The sequence below is a fragment of the Notolepis coatsorum genome (genome assembly GCF_963971535.1).
Source record: "Notolepis coatsorum genome assembly, chromosome: 8".
Taxonomy (NCBI): Eukaryota; Metazoa; Chordata; class Actinopteri; order Aulopiformes; family Paralepididae; genus Notolepis; species Notolepis coatsorum.
Window position 1 is genome coordinate 24,008,164 of NC_140172.1, and position 23,336 is coordinate 24,031,499.

Genomic DNA, 23,336 nt, shown 5'->3' on the forward strand with positions numbered 1-23,336 from the left:
AATACAACTACAAGTATGATTATATAATATATATTTTATTTAAAAAAATTTTTTTATATAAAATATATATATATTTTTGTAATCAAAAAAAAATTGGCAGGTAAGAAATATGCTTGGCGGTTAGATTCTTCCCATCTACCCGCCACTGGCCGGTGAGTCAAAAAGTTAATTTCGCTCCCTGCACGCAACGCAGTGATACTTACTAACGTGACGTCGTGTTTGTTTACGTTCTCATTTCATTCAAAGGATCTGAACCGATTGAAGTTTATGGATACCATGACTTAAAATCCTCTTACCTTGACGATTAAAAGCCTCCCCAATTTAGAAAACAGTATTCCCATGGCTGGTGTTGATATGCTGCTACTGTAGCTAACGAAAACCAACAACCGGGCACTGAAGCAGATAACAAGGGTAATAACTTCCGGTCGGGGAGTTCCAAAATAAAAGAGCGACGACTATAGCAGCGGAAATACGTTTATTTTGTACATTATCTAACGTTAACACGAACCTAAACTAACCTTACAACTAACCTAAAGTTAGTTTAGGTTCGTGTTCGATACTGTATCGATACAGGGACGCCAAGTATCGATATTACATTTTTTTATTAATAAAAAAAAATTGTATAAGGAAGTTGCATTGTTCATTTCAATACCTGTAATAGTACAGTAGTCCACGCACACATGTGCATTCAGTTAAGTTGGAATATGACTAATACAAACAGTTCAGTTTGTCAGGTACATGCAACACAGATTACAGTGTTGACATCCATCTGCTTGAGAAAATACCATGTTCTGCAATAAAAATTATTGAAGTGAGATGAACAGACTGAACTTTATTTTATTAGATAAAACATGTTGACTCAGCATATCGCAATGAATATATTTAGTATCGCAATACTATCGTATCGTGACTCAAGTACCGTGATAGTATCGTATCGTGAGGCCTCTGGTGATTCCCACCCCTAATAGTTGTAGTACCCTTGAATGAGTGCTCCTGCCAGAGTCTTCAGGGTATTCTTGTTTACCAGAGAGGAGATCCGGTACAAGAATCTAGTTTGTTGGTTGACTTTTTATTACATTGGATGCCATTTTGTCACAGGAAAGATTTGCCTCTAGGATGGAACCTAGGTATGTAATTTCATCTTTCCTTGTGACAATATTGTCACCCACTGTAACCGAGAAGCCGTTGGTCTTGCTGAGTTTGTTATTTGATCAGAAGAGAATGGACTCTGTTTTACCCAGGTGTAATGATAGTTTGTTGTCAGTGAGCCAGGTGCAGATTCTGCTGAGTTCAGAGCTGAGGGTTTTTTCAACCTGTAACTTGTTCTTGTCAGAGACCAGCAGGGCTGAGTCGTCCGCGAACAGGAACAAGTTGCAGTCACAAGCTGACGACATGTCATTTGCATAAATTAGGAACAGTAGTGCTCCTAGTATGCTTCCTTGTGGAACACCACAGCTCACTGGGAGGAGGGGGGTAGAGTACCGTTTACTTCCACCATCTGTTCTCTCCCCTCCAGGTAGGATTGCATCCAGCTCGCTGATAAACTATATAAAAAAAATGCTTTTAGCTTGTCAATCAGAATGGAGTGATTGACTGTGTCGAAGGCCTTTTGTAGGTCCAGCATGACCATGCCGCAGTATTTGCCCGCGTCCACCTCTTGATGTGGTCGTTCAAATGTTGGTGACTAGCTGGTTGCTAGCTGACGAGGTTAGCATGTTGGTGGCTAGCTGACCAGGTTAGCATGTTGGTGCCTAGCTGACTGGAGGTTAGCATGTTGGTGGCTAGCTGACTGGAGGTTAGCATGTTGGTGGCTAGCTGACTGGAGGTTAGCATGTTGGTTGCTAGCTGACTGGAGGTTAGCATGTTGGTGGCTAGCTGACTGGAGGTTAGCATGTTTGTGGCTAGCTGACTGGAGGTTAGCATGTTGGTTGCTAGCTGACTGGAGGTTAGCATGTTGGTTGCTAGCTGACTGGAGGTTAGCATGTTGGTGGCTAGCTGACTGGAGGTTAGCATGTTGGTTGCTAGCTGACTGGAGGTTAGCATGTTGGTGGCTAGCTGACTGGAGGTTAGCGTGCTGGTGGCTAGCTGACTGGAGGTTAGCATGCTTGTGGCTAGCTGACTGGAGGTTAGCATGTTGGTGGCTAGCTGACTGGAGGTTAGCATGTTGGTGGCTAGCTGACTGGAGGTTAGCGTGCTGGTGGCTAGCTGACTGGAGGTTAGCATGCTTGTGGCTAGCTGACTGGAGGTTAGCGTGCTGGTGGCTAGCTGACTGGAGGTTAGCATGTTGGTGGCTAGCTGACTGGAGGTTAGCATGCTTGTGGCTAGCTGACTGGAGGTTAGCATGCTTGTGGCTAGCTGACTGGAGGTTAGCATGCTTGTGGCTAGCTGACTGGAGGTTAGCATGCTTGTGGCTAGCTGACTGGAGGTTAGCATGTTTGTGGCTAGCTGACTGGAGGTTAGCATGTTGGTTGCTAGCTGACTGGAGGTTAGCATGTTGGTGGCTAGCTGACTGGAGGTTAGCATGTTGGTTGCTAGCTGACTGGAGGTTAGCATGTTGGTGGCTAGCTGACTGGAGGTTAGCATGTTTGTGGCTAGCTGACTGGAGGTTAGCATGTTGGTTGCTAGCTGACTGGAGGTTAGCATGTTGGTTGCTAGCTGACTGGAGGTTAGCATGTTGGTGGCTAGCTGACTGGAGGTTAGCGTGCTGGTGGCTAGCTGACTGGAGGTTAGCATGCTTGTGGCTAGCTGACTGGAGGTTAGCATGTTGGTGGCTAGCTGACTGGAGGTTAGCATGTTGGTGGCTAGCTGACTGGAGGTTAGCGTGCTGGTGGCTAGCTGACTGGAGGTTAGCATGCTTGTGGCTAGCTGACTGGAGGTTAGCGTGCTGGTGGCTAGCTGACTGGAGGTTAGCATGTTGGTGGCTAGCTGACTGGAGGTTAGCATGCTTGTGGCTAGCTGACTGGAGGTTAGTGTGCTGGTGGCTAGCTGACTGGAGGTTAGCATGCTTGTGGCTAGCTGACTGGAGGTTAGCATGCTTGTGGCTAGCTGACTGGAGGTTAGCATGCTTGTGGCTAGCTGACTGGAGGTTAGCATGTTGGTCGCTAGCTGGCTGGAGTGATGATGATGAGGGCTAGACAGGATTGAAGATAATGAGGGCTAGACAGGAGTGGAGATGATGAGGGCTAGACAGGTGTGAAGATAATGGAGTGGGGATTGTGACATTGTAAAACATTTCACACTGAGTTGTGTTAATAATACTAATATACACTTGTTTGATTTCTTTTAATGATCCTATTGATTTCTTGCACAACGATTCCCGCTTTTTAAAACAAAGGAATAACAATGCTGAGCTGAACAATTCAAATGCTTTGTTTATTTAATATATAGTATTTTATTATTATTATGTGTTGTTAAAATATCCATGTTTTGTCTTAGATGTGTGTAACTCTCATTGAGCGTTTACTAACGTGCACCCTTTGACCCCTTGATTTTAATATTTTTGAAGAAAGTGCACTTTTTTATACTGACCGAATCTATTTATTTATTGGACTGACCGATCAACAGTGTAGGGATTAGTGTTGTCAAAAATATCGAAGTATCGATACATATCGATACTGAATATTTAAAACGGCTTCGATACTCATTTCCCGAAATACCGGTACCAGCTGGCGAGTGTTCTACAGCAAGTTGTTGACACGCTGTTCAGAGCGCGCTTGCCCCTCTGCCTGCTCCAGCCCTCCCCCTCACAGAGTCACAGAGCCGTCTTCAGTTTGTAAATAAACATTTTAGCAGTGCCAGTGCGGATCTCCATAAAGAAATGAAAGAGGTTCGTGACAGCTGCTCTTTCAACGTCACTGTGACTGAAGCATTAAACCATTAACTCTAGTTTAATACATGATACGTTGTCTACTGATGGCGCATAATATCAACAGCTGATTCGTTGTAACGTTACAGCTACCAGCTAACGTTAGCTACTACTAGCAGTTAGCTCTGTTAGCTTAGCTGGCCACCGTTATAATTACTGCATGGAAACGGAGTAACGTTAACGTTTAAACGTTATGTCGAGGTCATACAATACTACAGTCGACATAAGGTTAACGTTACCCCGTTTCCATCAAGTGTTTAAATAGCAGCAATCTTGTTGAAAATGTAACGTTACTAAAATGCTCCGAGCATAGTCTCTCTCTCTCTCTCTCTCTCTCTCTCTTGCTCGCTCGCTCTCGTTATCTTTAAATAAAAATCGAAACTGTTACTAACTGTAATACAAACAGTTCAGTTTGTCGAGTACATGCAACACAGATTACAGTGTTTACATCTGTCTGCTTGAGAAAATACCATGTTCTGCATTTGCAATAAAAATTATTGAAGTGAGATGAACAGTTATTTTTAAATGTGTGATCTAAAGATAAACAAAGGGTTTTAAAAGTGTTATATTTATCTTCTCTTATAGTACCAGAGAGAAGCCGAGGAGAATCAACCAGCAACAAAAGCTAAATTTGTTTAAAAAAAAATATATATATATTTTGAGAAATGAGAAAATAAATGAAAGAGGTATATATATATATATATTTTTTTTGGTATCGAAATGGTATCGTAGTATCGATACTTTTCAAGGTATCGTATCGAAGTCGAAATTCCAGTATCGTGACAACACTAGTAGGGATCCCATTCTGGCAGTGTCATGTCTCTTGTGCTTTGAAGTGTCATGTATGTCTCTTGTCCCTGTTTTGTCCTGAACATAGAAATACAGCTGTTTGCCGTATCATGCTTTAAATTGCTCCTTGCAGGACTAATACATTTTTTTAATTGAATTGAATTGTAATTGACTGTTTTGGGGAATTGCATTAATTAGTCAGAAACATCCCACAAATCAGCCAGGGTGCCAGTAGGGCTTCACTATGTGATCCGAGTGACATTTTTCAAGAATATTCTTGTCTGAAGAAGAACATCCGATTTAGATTGTGGCATTAGGCCTAAATAGTCTACTAAACGTTTTACATGTATCCTTGTTGTAGCAAAACTCCAGTTCCAGTAGAAGACGTCCAAGATCACACCTGCTAGAATGAAGGAGGAATCAGAGCAGCAGGACCTCTGTAAGTCAGAACAAGACCTCCTACTGAAGACACTTTAGACTCCAGACCAGGGGTGTAAAGTACTTGAGTAATTGTACTTCGTTACAATACCTAAGTACTGTTTTTGGGGATTTATTTTGTACTTTACTCGAGTATTATTCGGTTTGTATACTTGTACTTTTACTCAATTACATTTCAGAGAAAATAAACATACTTTTTACTCCTTACATTTAAAATGCAGACCTACAAAGTACAGGTCCAACCATTTTAATTCGTATATTTGTTTCTCTGGCCACACTAACGTTAATGTTATTAATCCTGCGGCCGCACTTTATTTAAAAACAGCCAATCAAATCCCCATCAATTGAAAATGAACCGCCCATACCCATGCTGATTGGTCCTTGTGCAAGACTAGAAAGCGGGGATCTTTGATTAAACACCTGCTATCAGAAGAATAGACAGTCAGAAAAAAAGTTTTTACTTTTACTTTTTAGTACTTAAGTACATTTATAAGTAGAAACTTTTTTTTACTTTTACTCAAGTGTGTTTTTAAGCCAGATACTCTGACTTTTACTTGAGTAATACTTTGAGACTGTACCCATACTTTCACTTAAGTATAATTTCTGGGTACTTTTGACACCCCTGCTACAGACCCACAAGTAAATAAAGACTAGTATGTTGAGTTGTGTTTCTCTCTGTCCCAGATCCACCCAGAGCTACCAGATCCACCCAGAGCGACCTACTGGTTATTAAAGAAGAAGATCAAGAGATTAAGATGAAGGAGGAGCCCACAGACCACCAGGAGATCAGTACGTTGTTTCTTTCTCTTATCTGGATTTAGGCCCCGTCCACACGAACGCTGGGTTTAATGTAACCGTGATTGTATGTGCGCAGTTGCACTGTTCGGCCACACACAACCGGGGATTTGCTACACTGCAACCGCGGTCTTTTGAAACCGGTGGCCAGGGTGGAGTTGTGCGGTTTTGCAGTTGCGTGTGGGCATAGCAACCGAGGTTATTCCCAGTGTTTACAGCAGAGCTGTCGCAATTATTCCCCATGTTCACGGCAGACCGCGGGGTAGAGAGATTAGAGCAGAGCCAACTACACCAGTGTTTACAGCAGAGCTGTCCCAAGTAGCGTTATATGAAAATGATTGTAACAAACTTTTGTTCAAAACGTATCGTCTGTGTTGAAGAGTGTTGTGATCGACGGATGTCTGTTGACGCTCAGAGTAAACATGTAGCTGCAGCTAAACAAAACTCATGTGTTGTCAAGTTATTGTTATAACTTATAAGGAACCCAGTCCAGACTGCATCCCCTTAACAATTGTTTGTATTGAGCCGTATTGTATTGTACCCATTCTGCAATCTGTTAAATAACGTTTACATCCATTTCATATCGGTAACGTTACTTCTTCTTCTTCAGTTAATTAATGGCAGATCGCGACCCAACAGGAAGTTTAGTGAGCGTTCAGTCTTTTCTGATTGGTTGAAATGGCCTTCATGTCTGAACAACATCGCCGCCTACTGCTTTGGCATTGTATTACATTGTACTAAATGTATCGGTTGCTGGGTTCCAGCTCTGCCCGTGAGTACGCAGTTATACGCGGTTGTCCACCTGTGTTCACCGTGTGGACGGAGTTTTATTTTTTCAAACTTCGGTCATATTAAATCCAAACTCTCGTGTGGACAGGGCCTTAGTCTTCTCCTTCCTCTGCTCCAGCATGTTTGTATGTCTCAGTCTTTGTCTCCATAGCTTTCTCTCCTCTCATTCTTTCATTTGATCAAACTCTTGTTCACATTTAGCCTAACTATTTGGAGCACTTTATTCTGGTATCTTTTATAAATGGAACACCTTTGTCCTGTTCCCCTGTTGGATTGAATTATTTGCAACCAGTAGGACTAAGCTGATAGAAGTGGTCCTAACTGTGATGTATTATTATTAGGGATGTCCGATATTATCGGCCGACCGATATTATCGGCCGATATCGGCAGTAAAATGTGATATCGGAAAATATCGGTATCGGTAAAAAAAAAAAAAAAATTTTTTTACATTTGTTTAACCTTTATTTACCCAGGCAAGCAAGTAAGAACCAATTCTTATTTTATTTATTGTCAAAAGTATGCATGTTGGTTTAATTCAACAACAAGAGATATGTAATGTTAATTTTTACTTTTTTACTTATCATATTTTGCACAGATAATGCTTACATTTAGAAAGCCTTTTGAATGCATCCAGTGAAATTATTAATTACCTGAAATTATTCAGTTTTTTTGGGGGGAAACCCTGCATATATCGGTATCGGTTGATATCGGTATCGAAATTAAGAGTTGGACAATATCGGAATATCGGTATCGGTAAAAAAGCCAATATCGAGCATCCCTAATTATTATTATTATTATTATTATTATTATTATTATTATTATTATTATTATTATTATTATTATTATTATTATTATTGTTATTGTTATTGTTATTATTATCTAAAGGGGTCAGTGGTCTTGCTTCGCTTGTTCTGATTTGCTGCTTGTTAAGTTACCAATTTTCTTTCATATATTTTAATAAATGTAATGGAGGAAAAGGAAGTATGTTTGACTTTAAATACAGTTCGGTATATACGTAAATATAATAATTAGTCAAATATACTGTAAATACTGGAGTATTTCCTTAGTTGCTGTCTCTCTCTGCCCCAGATCTACCTCCAACGTCAACCAATCATGAAAGAAGAGGCTCAGGACTCAATTACATCCCGTCTTAGATTTTGTATAAAGATAAAAAAAAAAACATATATATTTTTTTTGGATACACTTTTTCTCCTTTTTCTGTTTTTCTCCCATCCCAATTTAGTCGTGCCAATTCCCCCCTCCCCTGTCTTGATCGTTGCTCGCATGTGCCCCCCACTGGCCGGTCATAGGGAGGGTTGATAGATACTATCGCATGTCCCCTCTGATACATGCGGAGTCAGCCAGCCACTTCTTTTCACCTGCCAGCGCGGACTCTCATTGGCGAGGTGCAATGTGTGGGAGGCTCACACTACCCTCGACATCTCCTGTCCTTGCTGTGCAGGCGCCCTGACCGACCTGTAGGAGTCGCTCAACGACCAGATTACCACCCATCGACTCCCCTCCCGCTGACTCTGCCAATTGAGTATATATGACGGCCGGCCCAAGCCGGAGGCAACGCTGACAGCCGGATTAGATACCGGTGTATCACGCGTTGGTGACGAGCGATTAGACTGCTGCGCCACCCAGCCGCAAAAAAAAAAAAGATTTTGACAAATATGTAATCACATAGGAAATCAGAAAGTGGGCAAATACTTTTTCATGCCACTGTAAGTACTTAGTTTCTGTCTCCCTCTGCTCCAGATCCACCCAGTGATCCACTGATGATTAAGAAAGAAGAGGCTCAGGACACGCTAGACCCACCCATGGATATTTCCACTGGGCTGAAGGAGGAGCCCACAGACCAACAGGATATCAGTATGTTACTTTTCTTTTTCTTGTCTTTCTTTTCTCTTCTTGTCCTTCCTCTGTTGCAGCACAGTTGTATGTCTTTGTGTCCACAGCTTTCTCTCCTCTTTCTTTCCATGAAGCCTCAATCTATTTGTTTTACCATAACAAAGTGTGGTATTTTCACATACATTGTTGAAGAGTCTGATGGATGGAAAGTAAACTAAATGGCCATGTGTTTCATTACTCTCTATGACTGTCTTGCACTAGCTGGTAGACCCTCCTGTACAGTGTTGCGTTGCTCATATCAACACTGGTTGCACGCACGCTAATGACGCCACGTGCACGCGCGCTCCCGGGCGCGTGTGCACGCTCCCGCGCATGCGCATATTCGCATAAATGTTCCCTCGCATAAGGACAGACTAAAGACGATGCCTAATTGCCTCTACGAATGGAATGTAACACCTGACGACCGCCGCTATTGATATGCAAAGTAGCCAGGTGGGTACTGCGAGTTGGCGCATCAGTCGAGTGCAGCGCATTCCTGTGTGCACGCGCTTCTGCTCACAAAACTTTGGTTGCACGGAGTGCAACCCCGTCCCATGAGCAACGCATCACTGCTCCTGTATATGGCTGGTCCCTGGTCAAATACAGTTGGGAATAAATTAGGGATGTTCGATATTGGCTTTTTTACCTATACCGATATTGTCCAACTCTTAATTTCCGATACCGATATCAACCGATACCGATATATGCAGGGTCCCCCCCCAAACGGAATAATTTCAGGTAATTAACATTACATATCTCTTGTTGTGGAATTAACACAACATTATGCATACTTTTGACAATAAATAAAATCTGAATTTGTTCTTACTTGCTTGCCTGGGTAAATAAAGGTTAAATAAATGTAATTTTTTTTTTTACAAAAACCGATCATTTACGATATCAATGCCAATATCGGTAGGCCGATAATATCTGACATCCCTAGAATAAATCCATAGGGAAATCTTTAGGTCCAGAGATGGAAGACTCTGTGCAACGTGGATACAATCTTTTTAAGTTTCTAGATGTGAGGTTAAGAATTTACCTATGTGAATTCTTGAAAATTATTTTTAGAATTTTTATTCTGTCACCTATTGATTAACACATTCAGGGCCATTCGATTTCCCCATCATGTGCTAGCACGGCCAGGTTTTCATTACATAGTTTCACTGCGTCACCTTGTTTGTAGAGCTAAATCTATATTTTATATTATAGCTATGGATACAATACCATGGTCATTTGACAGTAACTATCTTCCGTACTTCAAGATGCAAAAAAGAATAAATGTTTTCATGAATACGTTCACGCGTTATCCTGTGGTGAATGAGTATAATTTCAGAATGATCCAGGCTAATTCCTGGGAGGCTGGCTATAGGGCGCAACGTGAATTCTACTAAAACCATTTGCGTTTCGTCCCTGGACACGCTACTATTTTCAAATCAAATGCATATGATACGTATTATGTTTCATCATGAGTGCATGATAGTGGGGGGGGGGGTCGTTTCTAATTATTTGATTGCCAGTAACGTCATTCGTTATTACCACAACACACGCCGATCAGGGGGATGGGTATGATAACCTTGCACGATCAAGCTGAAATTGACGTCAGATGGTCCTTACCTGTGGTCGGTGGTATTCCAAAAAGAATATTCCAATTATTTGATCGCCATCTGGTCCATCCTATGTCCATCTGGTCCACGACATAACCCACCACAACATATTGATCAGGGGTCCCGAAAACGATTCTATGTGATCGGGTGAAGCCCTAGGTTTCCCATTACTAGAAAAGTCCATCCGGAGACATTAAAGGAAAACTCCAACATTTTGGATAATTAGCTTATTTAACATCTTCCCTGGAGTTAGACAAGAAGATACATACCTTTTTTGTCTCTCTGCATGCATTAGGCTTAGGGAACGCCCGCACCGTTAGCGTAGCTTAGCTTCATCACTGGAAGTGGGTCAGACCTTTACCCTGAAGTTCCCTACACACACATGGGGCACACGCTGATATATAGGTAAAAACGGTCGGATTCCCCTGGTCCGCACCGTACCCCAACCCCTCCACCGACCCGCCTTCGACCCGGCTGCCGGACACCGCCCCGCAGAGCCCCCGCGAGAACCACGCCAAAGCGTGGAACCCACGAAGACAACACAGAATGGGCCGACTTCCGAGCTTCCGGCGGCGGAGAGAGGAGGGCGATGGGTCGACTGCTCCTCCAGCCGCGGCACGAGCCCAGCCCTGCTTCACACCTCAGCCTGATCAACCCAGCCCTTAGAGCCAATCCTTATCCCGAAGTTACGGATCTGATTTGCCGACTTCCCTTATCTCTCAGGCACGCGGAACACTGATTCTGCCTCCTGTTCTGGGGCAGCCTTTGATGGTTTGGCTGCTGAAAGGGTGAATCTGGAGGGGATGCGTCTTAACCCTACTGTGGTTAACACCATCCAGAACGTGCGCACTCCGTCCACTACGGCGGTTTACGCAGGGAAGTGGCATATGTTTCAAGAGTGGTGTGAGGTTGGGGGCCTGGACCCGGTGTCATGCCCCCTGGACTCGGTTCTTTCCTTCCTCCAGTCTATCCTGAATAGGCTGTCGGCCTCGACGGTGAAGATATACGCCGCAGCTATATCTTCTTGTCATGTGGGCAGAACACTGTTCAGCCACCCTCTCGTGAGACGTTTCCTGCTTGGCGCACGGCGTCCCAAGCCTGTGGAATGTGCTCTGTCTCCGAGTTGGGACCTCCAACTGGTCCTGGGACGGTTGTTGGGGGCCCCATTTGAGTCTCTTGAGCAGGCGCCATTGGATCGACTGTCCTTTAAGACCGCGTTCCTTTTGGCCATCACCTCCGCTAAGCTCGTGGGTGAGCTGTGTGCTCTCTCGGTGCGGTCAGAGTGCCTGTCTATTCGGGCCGATAGCAGTGCGACTCTGAGGCCTAATCCGGCCTTCGTGCCAAAGAATATCCGGAGCTCTTATCGCTCCAGGGATATTGTGCTTCAGGCGTTTCACCCTCCTCACGCTAGTGAGTTGGAGGCGAGCCTTCACCTGTTGTGTCCTGTCTGTGCGCTGAAGGTTTACCTTAGTCGCACGCAGGATCTCAGGGCTACCGATCAACTGTTTGTTTGTTACGGTGGCTCTCACGCGGGTAAGGCTCTGTCCAAGCAACGCCTGTCACATTGGTTGTGCGAGGCCATTGCCCTTTGCTACACTTTGGCTCGACAGGTTCCCCCCGCAGGCGCCAGGGCACACTCCACTCGTGGAGTGGCGGCCTCCGCTGCCCCTTTTGGGCGGGCCTCGGTGGAGGACATCTGCGCTGCGGCCTCCTGGTCCTCCCCGGGTCCTTTTGTTAGGTTTTACCTCATGGACATGACTGGGGGCTCCATCTCCCAGGCAGTCCTGAGGTCCGGGACCTCTCCTGCATCCCGCCATCAGGTGGGCTAGCAGGTGGGTGTGGGCTAGCAGGTGGGTGTGGACCGCGGAGTGCTGTGTCACACGTGGTCCCGCTTGCACTGTGCTTTCAAGGGTGCCTGGTTCCCTTTTTCGCACATTGGTTGTAGTTGACTGCCTCCGCCCTTTCGTTAGGACGGGCGGGTGGACGTGACTCCCCTCCTCCCTGGCAGGGGCTTATGGGCCCTCAGGGGGTGCATTTGACGTGGCCGCGCGTCCGCTCTGCCCCTTTTGATCTCATAATGGCGCAATTGGCCAGTATGAATATATAACGAAGGTTATCCTATAACCCTAGTTATATGAATACTGGCTGAGCGTCTCGCTCTTCAGCGCCCTGAGGTCCCTTGGATGTTTTTCACGTATGGAATTCAAACTTGGAAGGGCGTGGATGTGACTACTTCCTATGTCTTGTAGGCACTAGGGCTGACCCCTATTAGTCGATTAGTCAACTAATCGGTAGAAAGGAGCCGTAGTCGACTGCCAACCTCTTAGTCGAAATTTATAATTTTCTTTTTTTTTACATTATTTCCAAAAGAAAAGAGGCCTAGAAGCGTGGCTAACGCTAATGGCATGCATACCAGAGGCCAACTGCCTACGAAAACAGGCACAGAGGCACTGAAAGAGGATTTCACCCATCTGATGAACACACTAGACTAGACAAATATCAAGATGTATCCCATCAGTGGACCAATTGCATGCTTTTGCAGAGGACAAGAAGCCTTCAGTCGGGGCACCCTCGTGGCGCATACCATAGTGCCTTGCGCACCTACGCGGCCGACCCCGGTTCGATCCCAGCTCCCGTCGTTATTTGTTGCATGTCCTCCCCACCTCTCCTCCCGCTCGCCCTCTCCTCTGTCGGTCCTGCGTGGCCAATAAAGCTGTAAAAATGCTAAAAAATTATAATAAAACACTTTAATCGCCGGAAATGCCGAAACTCGTCATTGCCCGCCATGCTCATTCTGCCGAAGACGCCGTAACACGTCTTTGATATCAATATTTCAAAAATCTTTGATCGAAATCATATTTCTCCTCCGGGGACCTGAGATATACTGCTGAGCTCCACTCAACTCTCTAACGGTTCAAGAGCGCCATCTGGTGGCCGATCGGCAGATCGCCCAACAGGAAGTGACACGCCAAACAGGAAGTGCTCACCCATATTTCGTCCGGGCACTCGCGATCGTTAGCAGGACTCCATCTCGACACACTGGATAATCAATCGCTCGCCCTAACTCAATAAACGTTATTTGGATGTATATAGTATTATACAACCTGGAAATGGTTCATCTATCTAGATCAACATCCCATAATAGAAAACTGTCTACTCCAAGCTGATCGCCCAACGGCCCGAGGAGACTGGGGTAAGTTTCAGCGTTTATTATTACCGTGTTCGATATAAACTTCTCTGATGATCATATCACCCACACTAGATGAATCATCTAACGTTGCCCACGGAATTATAAACGACCCCCCGCCCATCCGGTCAACATCAGATGATAAGTAGTAACTTCTAGAACCACCTCCAGTTGAATTTTTTTATCTGGCACCGATCGCTATCAAACTGTATTTCATCATCAATATAATGCATTTGGGGCTATAAATCAAGTTCTGGAGAAAGCTGCAGAAAACGATAAAAACATACTTATACTTTAGACTGTATTTTAGTATGAATATGTGAATGAAAAGGTATAACGTTGCTCAGTGACAATAAATTGTCTCTACATCTGGGAAAAACAGAGGCCATACTCTTTGGGTCAAACGCCAACCTAAAGAAATCCCAGGGTTTTAAAATTAGAGTAGGTGAAAACATTATTGAGGATAAAGAGGAGGTCACCTACCTGGGCTTTATTTTAAATAACAAACTTTCTAACGAAAAAATGGCACAAAAAGTTATTACTAAGGTCAATCAAAAAACCAAATTTTTATTTAGAATTTCCTCGTTCATAAATAAAAACGCTCTGAGGACCCTAGCTGGAGCCCTCATCCAATGTCACTTTGACTATGCTTGCACTTCATGGTACAGCAACATATCAAAACAAATGAAGACAAAGCTCCAGACCTCCCAAAACAAACTAGTGAGACTCCTGCACAACCTTCACTTTAGGACTCACCTAACGCCAGCCCACTTTAGCAGGCTGGGATGGCTTAGGGTTGAAGAAAGGGTACACCGGCTTAAAATGCTACTGGTTTTTAAAGTACTAAAAGAAACGGTCCCCAAGTACCTAGTCAATTATTTTAATAAAGTAGGAGATGTCCACAAACACGCCACAAGAGGAAGCCCCACGGACCTGGTCCCGCCGAGAGTCAGGACATTCATGGGGAAAGATGCATTTTTTTACTCTGCTACGGTAATGTGGAATGCCCTGCCAACATTTATAAAACTCCTGAACTCCCCTCTCGGATTTAAATCCGCCCTAAAAACATGGCTCAGCAGCAACTCAAATTGGTCTTAAAATGTTTTTTTTATCTCTTTTATCATAACTTGGCTTTTATTTCTTTTATCATGAGTTGCTTTTAAGGGTTTGCGGATTTTCTTTTAACATTAGTTAACTGTATGAGTTGTCAGGTTAGGTGTTTTTATAAAAAAAAAATAGAATGTGTCCTGTCAGTGTACATGTCCATTTGTGTTTCTGTGCCTTTTTATGTTCCATGTATGGACCACAATGGAAACAAGCCTTGGCTTTATTGTGTTTTATCCATTTTTGACCTGCGCTATTGACACTGTTATTGTCTTGTCTTTTTTTTTTTTTTTTTTTTGGTCTTTTTCCCCCTCCATTTTCCTCCGATTTTCTCCCATCCCAATGTTAGTCGTATGCCAATTCCCAGTCCCTTCCTGGTCGCTGCGCTTTACCCCCCACAGTCAGATCATTTGGGAGAGTGGAGGCTACCACGTGCTTCCTCCGACACACGTCCAGCCAATCACCGCTTCTTTTCACCTGGCAGCGCGGATTCTCATTGAGAGGGCGTAGCGTGTGGGAGGACCACACTATCCCCCTCACGTCCAATCCGCGCTTAGCAGGCGCCCCGACCGAACTGTAGGAGTCGCTGTTTACAACGACCCGGACCCACCCCGCCAGCTTCTCCCACCCTCTGATATAGCCAATTGTATCAGTGCAGACGGCCAGCCAAGCTGGTGACAACCCCGGAGCTGTGAGCTGGATTCGAACAGGCGAACCAAGCTCACAGCTCCGGGGCTGGTGACGAACGCAATCTCCGCTCGACCACCTAACCGCCTATTGTCTTGTCTTTAAAAAAAAAAAATTGTCATACGATTTGTGTCAAAATAAAGTATTCAATCAATAAAAAAAAACACCCTGAACAATAGATATAGGACATTGAATGGGCCATAATAATGTCAATTTAGCAATACAATTTAAAAAGTTATAGCCCTGCAAAGAAGGGGAACTTCTCCATAGACAAATAGAGATGGCAAGGGATGGTAAATTATGAATTTAACCATGGCGATCAAAGTGTTAAGCACCACCCACAGCCCAAATGGAATAAAAAAAAAATATATAATTATAATTATATATATATATATATTTTTTTTTCGACTAACGGCAAATTTTGGCCAATCATAGTCGACCATCCAAATCCTTAGTCAGGGACAGCCCTAGTAGGCACGCACAGGAGTAGGCGTGGTCACGTACAGTAGGTGCAGGAGATGACATCTCATAATGGCAGAGCGAGACGCTCAGCCAGTATTCATATAACTAGGGTTATAGGATAACCTTCGTTATGAAAGCATGACTCAGACTTCAGCAATAATCATGAGCATTATAAAATAAAACACACATGGCATGGTGGAATACCACAAACATATTTGTTGATGTTTCCTTTTTTTAAGTAAGTAAAGAGGCCTATGTTCATATCGGTGAGCCCAATTAGTAACACAAAAAGAGAGACGTGTAGCCTATTTTTTTATTTTATTTATTTATTCATTTTATTATTATTATTTTTATTTGTTGCCATGCCTAAAATAATATTCAAGCATAGGGCTAAAACATTTTCTTAAACAATAATATAATTTTTTGTTATATGAAAGAATGTTATAAAAGCTTTTCTATACATGTCTGATTGATTGAAAACGTTATTAACAGATTGCAGAATGGGTACAATACAGTACAGCTCAATACAACAACTGCTAAGACTGGAGGATGAAGACCAGAAAAAGACTTTCGGCTTGTTTACATAAGGGTCCTCCATTTGCAATCCATTAAAACAGTTAGAGACATACAAATATACAGTACTTTCATTAAAAGAAATTGGGTTATTTAAAAAAAAAATTTAAATCTTTTTTTTTTCATTTAGGGGCACCTGTGCCCCTAGTGAAAAAGCTTAGCGTACAGCCCTGACGGGTAAAATGACCAGGTTTCACATCCCAACAGGCCACCTTGTCTAGTAGAATAGAAAAGACATGAATGATGAAATGAGCACATAAAGTGCAGACATACTATAAAATCAGTTTTTTACAGTTAAATTTTTTTTTCTGGATTACTCTTTAACAGTTCAAAGTCGTCTTTACATTCTGTTTGGTAATGCGGCTTCTCTGTTACAGTAGGTGACATTATTGTGACATGATTGTCACAAGGAAAGATGAAATTACCTACGTGGGTTCCATCCTTGAGGCAAATCTTTCCTGTGACAAAATGGCAACCAATGTAATAAAAAAAGTCAACCAACGAACAAAATTCTTGTACCGGATCTCCTCTCTGGTAAACAAGAATACCTTGTAGACTCTAACAGGTGCACTCATTCAAGGGTACTACGACTATGCTTGCACCTCATGGTACCAAATCACATCAAAGGCCCTTAAAACAAGGCTACAAACATCACAAAACAAACTGGTCAGACTACTGCTAAGGGCTGACCTTCAAAGCTTTTTTTGGCCTTCGAAGCTTCGGGGCCGAGATTTGATTTTAATTTGAAGCTTAGAGATTAAAAAAATTATAATTTTATCATTTTTATTTATTTCTTTTCTTATGTTGTGAGACTTGTACAGCACTTTGGTCAACTTTGTTGTTTTTAAATGTGCTCTATAAATAAAGTGGATTGGATTAATTAATTAAATTAATGAGTTCAGAGCTGCGCTGCCTCTGCGGCTGCTCTCCGTTACACAGCCAATGACATTACATTACATATTATGTTGCAACCTTCGTCTATAAAGCAAAAATGGTTTGTATATGGGTCGGGACACTGCTGCTGACTGGTAGGGGTGGGATGATACATCGATCCAGATCGATATATCGATCTATTATCAATAATCAAATAGGATCGATGCAACGTAAAAAGATCGATTCATATTGCGATACTCTTATTTTGAAAATCCCTCGTATCCGCTCGGCTCGGATCAACAGCACACAGCATTAGAGTCTAGAGCGTCACTAGAGCAAGGCTAGTGTGCTTATTCTGCAACCGAAAACATGTCCCTGCTGTTTTATTCCGCCACGGGTCAAATGCATCTAACCTGCTTTGCAATCCTTGCCATTCTATTATGCCCACGATGCGTTAAAGATCGAAAATAACGTTACGTTAGCGTAAGCTAACCCAGAGCCATAGGCAGAGAGAAGTGGGGACTGGGAAGGAGGGTGCATTCTCGAAATAGCCCTACTAACAGGATCTGGCACCTTCGGACTCCCAATATGCCTTTTCCAGCCAAAATACAGCTCTGTTTATGTTTATTTGGATCCCCATTAGCCACAGCAGTGCTGGGGCTATTCTTCCTGTCTTCTCTGTGACAGTGAATAGGATATTAATATCGAAAAAAAGAAAAACGAACCAAAAACAGTGAACAGGAGGTCTATTTGTATTAAAAACAATAGATTGTTTTTCATTTAAATGTCTGGAAGAGCTCAAAAATAAAAATGTCAAATGATATTTCCATTGCCTTTTTTTGTTTTTAAATGTTACTGATTGTGTTAAATGGGCATATAATATTGTCTCATATCGATCGCAGGCACCTGAATCGAATCAAATCGTATCGTATTGTGGCAGACTTTGTGATATCGGAAAATATCGTATCGTTGTCCAAAGAATCGATATCGTATCGTATCGTGATGAAACTGGTGATTCCCACCCCTACTGACTGGGTGTCTTATCAAACACAGGTAAAACAAAAAAATACTATAGAGAATTGTCAGTGCTGTAAAGTTTAAATCTTAGACAAACGAAACACTTTGTTTTTATGAAATATTGTAAGCAGTCATTTGAGGCTTTATAAAAGCAGCAAGTTGTATTCAACATGGAGAACAGTTAATGAGGAATCTCCATGTGCTTGTTGTAGTTAACAAAGAGAGGCAGAGTTAATAAGGTGTATGGCGTCCGTTGCATTGGAATTGGAGGCGCAAGATTTTGCAAAAAAAAAAAAAATTATATATATTATAAAAAGAAAATGTATATTCAAATTTTATTTTCCCATTCAAATCCCGTGCCCATCGAACGAAGCATTGAAGTATTTAAGACAGCCCTATTGGCCTTACTCCTAGAACCCACCTCACCCCTGCACATTTTGACAACCTAGGATGGCTTAGAGTAGACGACAGAGTACAGCAACTTGTAATGGGCCTGGTCTACAAGATACACTACACCACTGGGATACCCATGTACATGTCGAAATACTTCCCAAAGGTCAGTGAATTCCACGCCCACAACACCAGAGGGAGTTCCACAAATCATGTTCAACCCAGATTCGGCTCAAACATGGGACTAAACACGTTTCGCAACTATGCCACAACAATGTGGAACGCCCTACCCAAAACCATGAAGGAATGTGAATCCCTACCCTTCTTCAAAACCGCTCTCAAAGAGCACCTACGGGTAGCTGTAATTAGAAACTGGCCCCTGTAAATATCCAATACCTCCCCCCCACCAATGTACAGTTTCTTCCCCTTCGGATGTATATATTTTTTATGATCTCTTTTTACTACACAGTTCTGTACATCTGTTTGTCTTGTATGTCATGATGAATTGAAAATGGGGGACCCCGATGTGGTCTGCATCCTCTTAGCAGTTGTTTTGTATTGAGCCGTACTGTATATATATATTTTTTATCCACTTTTTCTCCTTTTTCTATTTTTCTCCCATCCCAATTTCGCTGTCCCAATTCTCCCCTCCCCTGTCTTGAATGTTGCTCGCATATGCCCCCCACTGGCCGGTTGTAGGGAGGATAGAAGCCTTGCATCACGTGTCCCCTCCGATACACGAGGAGGCAGTCTGTCACATCTTTTCACCTGCCAGCGCGGACTCTCATTCGGCGAGGTGTAACGTGTGGGAGGCTCACACTACCCCCGCCATTTCCTGTCTCTGCTGTGCAGGCGTCCACCAACCGACCTGTAGGAGTCGCTGTCCACAACGTCCAGATTACCACCCATCGACTTCCACCCTCTAACTCTGCCAATCGAGTTAGTATGACGGCCGACACCCGGATTCGAGACCGGAGTCTCTTGCATTGGTGACAAGCGCGATCTCCGCTGCGCTGCCCGAGCCGTACTGTATTGTACCCATTCTGCAATCTGTTATGCTGGGTGCATACTCTGACCTTTATCCTGTTTTGTAACAGATTACACAAGCCTATTGGAACGTGAGGTTCTGATATGATTTGCTTAATATATCTGCATTATTTTATCCCACTTTATGCTTTGATCTTGCTGCTTGTTTTACACATATTTTATGTCTTATTTCTTACTGATGTAAAGCACTTTGAACTGCAACCCCCTGTATGAAAGGTGCTATACAAATAAAGTTATTATTATTATTAAACCTACCTTGATGTGATTCCTGCTTGTTCTCCTTCTCATGCTTGGCTCTGAAGTGCCTCAGCATTGAGGACGTATTGTTATTATAGGCCAATTGCTGATGACACAGCAAGTACTTGACCCGTAAGAAAATCGAATTGCATCCAAACTGGTATCTAGAAAGCATAATAAATAGGCTACACAACACATGTCTAATCATATAGAAAACGAATGCTACTCTAATTTGTACACTCTCAGAATTACACATTATTAAGGAGTACAATGCACATACCTTATTAGGACTGATCAGATCAAAGTGTTCCCACATTTGAGAACGGCTTCTCCTCTTAGCTGGCTCCATGGTGATCAAAACAACTCTCAATAACGACTACGCACACTCCTACTAAAACCCCCACACAGAGTGACATGTTTTGGCGTTTATGCAGAGTAGAATGCCGAGCAAACAAAGTCTCGCGTTACGAAACAGTCGATGCTATTGTCGTGCTATGTCGAAACCAGCCACACGATTCACTGCCTGCTTCTCATTCATTACAGACGTGAACGAGAGCAGCACCGTGTCCTGTTTGAGTGATTCTGCACTTCCCCCTACGCAGGTAAGAATGTGGACGATTGGGTTTTCATTTGGTTGTTATTGTTATTGCTTTGTGCATGTTGCTGTTTTTGCGAAAATGCCAATGACATGCTAATTTCAATGTAAAAGCGAGTTGCCTGGTTGGATAGCATATCAACAGTTAGCCGGTCAATGTTAGCTAGTGAGCATAGACCACTGCATTTCCGCGTTACATTGAGCTCACAGGAGAGAGAAAATGAATGAATGAGAGCCTTGGCGTAAGTGGTTGTAAGCTGTGGGGGTGCTGGAGACCAATATCCAATATACTTTTATAATAGAGTCTCCTGAACATGGAGAGACCAATCCCAAGTCGATTGTTGTTGTTTTTATCTTGTGTAACGTTGTTGTTTTTATCTTGTGTAACCTTAGCCTAAGTGATTGTAGCTATGGCTGTGGGGGTGCTGTAGACATGATCCTGAACACAGAGAGACCAATCCCAAGTCGATCGCAATATTCTCGGCCGAGCTATAGTAATTTTTTCGCAACTTACTAGAACTAGACCCTAGACACCAATGTACACGTTCACGTCACTGAGAAAAAATACTATTTTAACTTAACCGTTGTGCTATCTGTACTCGAGAAATTATAGTTTTTTTTCGAGGAATTTAAACGTCACAAACTAAACTAAACCGTTTTCTAATCTATCTCTCCTCTCTCTCTGAACGAGGAGCGGGGCTGTGCTTTTACACACACTCGCGACGCGAGTCGCACACATGCACACACGCACGCTCTGTGCTCTCTCTCTCTTGCTCTGTCTGCGGGGCTCTGCTGTGCTTTTACACACACTCGCGACTCGAGTCGCTCACACGCGTGCTCTGTGCATACCTGGTCAACCCTCCCGTTTTTCCCGGGATTCTCCCGTATTTGACCCTTCTTTCCTCCCGTCTTCCCGTTTCAATATTTTTCCGTAAATGTCCTGTATTTTGCCCTTCTTACTAAAAAGGCTACATTACCCGCTGTGAAGACGACAGGCAGCAGCCTGGAGCCCCTGCCAGTAGGGACCCCCCAGAGGGCTGACATAATGACTGTACTCAACAAAAGCGACCGCAATTCAAATGGATGATATGCAATGAAACGACTGTAGGAAACCCCCTTAAGGGCCCCATGGCACTTGTGTTTGGAAAGAAAACTAAAGAAAATCTTCACGTGTAAATAAAACTTTGCGCCAGCAATACCTACGTATAATAAACAAGCAAAATGAAGAGGATTTATCCATCTAGAGCAGAAGAAAAGATGAGGAGGATAAAAGAAAGAAATACAGTGGTAAGTAGAGCATAAAAGCTACTGTTTAGTAATGGTATAGCCTTAATTAATGGGTGAGATAGTTAAAACTCCAGCTAACATTAGCTATCTAGCTAGGTCTCACGTTATTTTCAGTTATCCTAGCTAGCTAACTGTAACGGACAGGGACACTCTTATCATGTTTTTCACACTAACATGCAATTGTCTAGGGTCTCATTGCTTCATTTTATGAAAAATATGCACTTTGCTTTTCAAAAGCTCATAAACACTGTTGGTGACTTGAGCATATTATTAACTTAGCTACTGTAGCTGCTCTTGTCATTTTAAGCTATGAAGAATAAGATAAGATATTCCTTTATTTATCCCCTTAGGGAATTGCAGGCATCATAGCAGCATGGGGGAGGGGGGGTACAGGTAGTATAAGACATGGTACAGGTGACATAATTATAGTACAGTGGAGAAGTAAAAATAAAATAGAATAAAAAAGCAGTAACCCATACTTTTTGTGAACGTGTTTTTGATACTACATTCTGTTGAACACACACCTCAAAACCGTACCTAAGGAAAATTGGCTCAATTGCAAGAAAAATAATAGACAGTTATGATATTACATTCTGCTCAGCATAATTTGTATGCAAAATATTGTGGTTCCCTGCTTTAGTCTTTTGACACATTTCTATACTAAATGCTTTTGTAGTCCTGTGTCATACCTAAATGTCATATAAGTTAATTGTATAGAAACAACTCACCAACAGTGACTATTGCACAACTGATTTGACAATTTTTTTTTGTCAAATCAGTTGTATAGAAAATCTCCCTTATTTTAAAATCCCAATGTTGACAGCTATGGCTCTGTTTGCGACGAGTACCTGCCCGCACCTGCTCAGTGTTGAATTCAGTAATGAGATTGTTGCCGTCTGACTACGCCTAGGCTTCTTCTGACAACGAGAGAGAACGAGTGAAAATGCGACATTGTTGTTTTCCCCTCGTGTAACCTTAGCCTTAATGTCAAGTCTATCATCCACATTCATTCATTTTCTCCCCCGCTCTCTCTCCCTGAGCTCAATGTAACGCATAAGTGCTGTGGTCTATACAGGTGTCACGTGACCAGTTCACGCCGAGTTTCTTTGTTGTAAATCCAAAATGGGGGAGAATAATTGACTGTTTTCTTATAAAAAATATACTTGTTTTATGGATAAAAAATAGTCCTTTCAAGGCAATTGTTTAAAGGGAAAAGTCATATGTTATGTTTAGGGATGTCCGATATTATCGGCCTACCGATAGTGGCATTCAAATGTAATATCGGAAATTATCGGTATCGGTTTACATTTATTTAACCTTTATTTACCCAGGCAAGCAAGTAAGAACAAATTCTAATTTTATTTATTGGGAAAAGTATGCATAATGTTGTGTTTTTTGGGGGGGGGGGGAACCCCACATATATCGGTTGATATCGGTATCGGAAATTAAGAGTTGGACAATATCGGTATATCGGATATCGGTAAAAAATCCAATATCGAACATCCCTAGTTATGTTAGAATGTTATGTGACCTCAGGGCTCTATGCTAACCTTTTTCCCAAGGAGCACATTAGGAGCACACAAAGAAATTTAGGAGCACAGTGAAAATTTTTCAAGTAACAGTTTATTAACAAACTATTTATTACATGCATATTATACTGTGTGTGTGTGTGCGTGTGCATACTAAGGGACAAACATCTGTCCA

The 23,336-nt window shown here is 42.6% G+C and overlaps 1 protein-coding gene across 1 annotated transcript in view; it reads left to right on the forward strand.

The window, feature by feature from the left end:
* The window catches only part of LOC311233359 (uncharacterized protein), a gene marked incomplete at its 3' end in the record, with an annotated part of 40,113 nt that overhangs the window by 10,510 nt on the left and 6,267 nt on the right, over window positions 1–23,336 (forward strand). Inside the window, exons 2-5 of the mRNA XM_084320335.1 lie at window positions 5,016–5,093; window positions 5,777–5,881; window positions 8,438–8,551; window positions 20,294–20,352. Coding sequence (XP_084176461.1) covers window positions 5,063–5,093; window positions 5,777–5,881; window positions 8,438–8,551; window positions 20,294–20,352 — 309 coding nt within the window. The 5' untranslated portion in view covers window positions 5,016–5,062. The remainder of the gene's footprint in view (window positions 1–5,015; window positions 5,094–5,776; window positions 5,882–8,437; window positions 8,552–20,293; window positions 20,353–23,336) is intronic.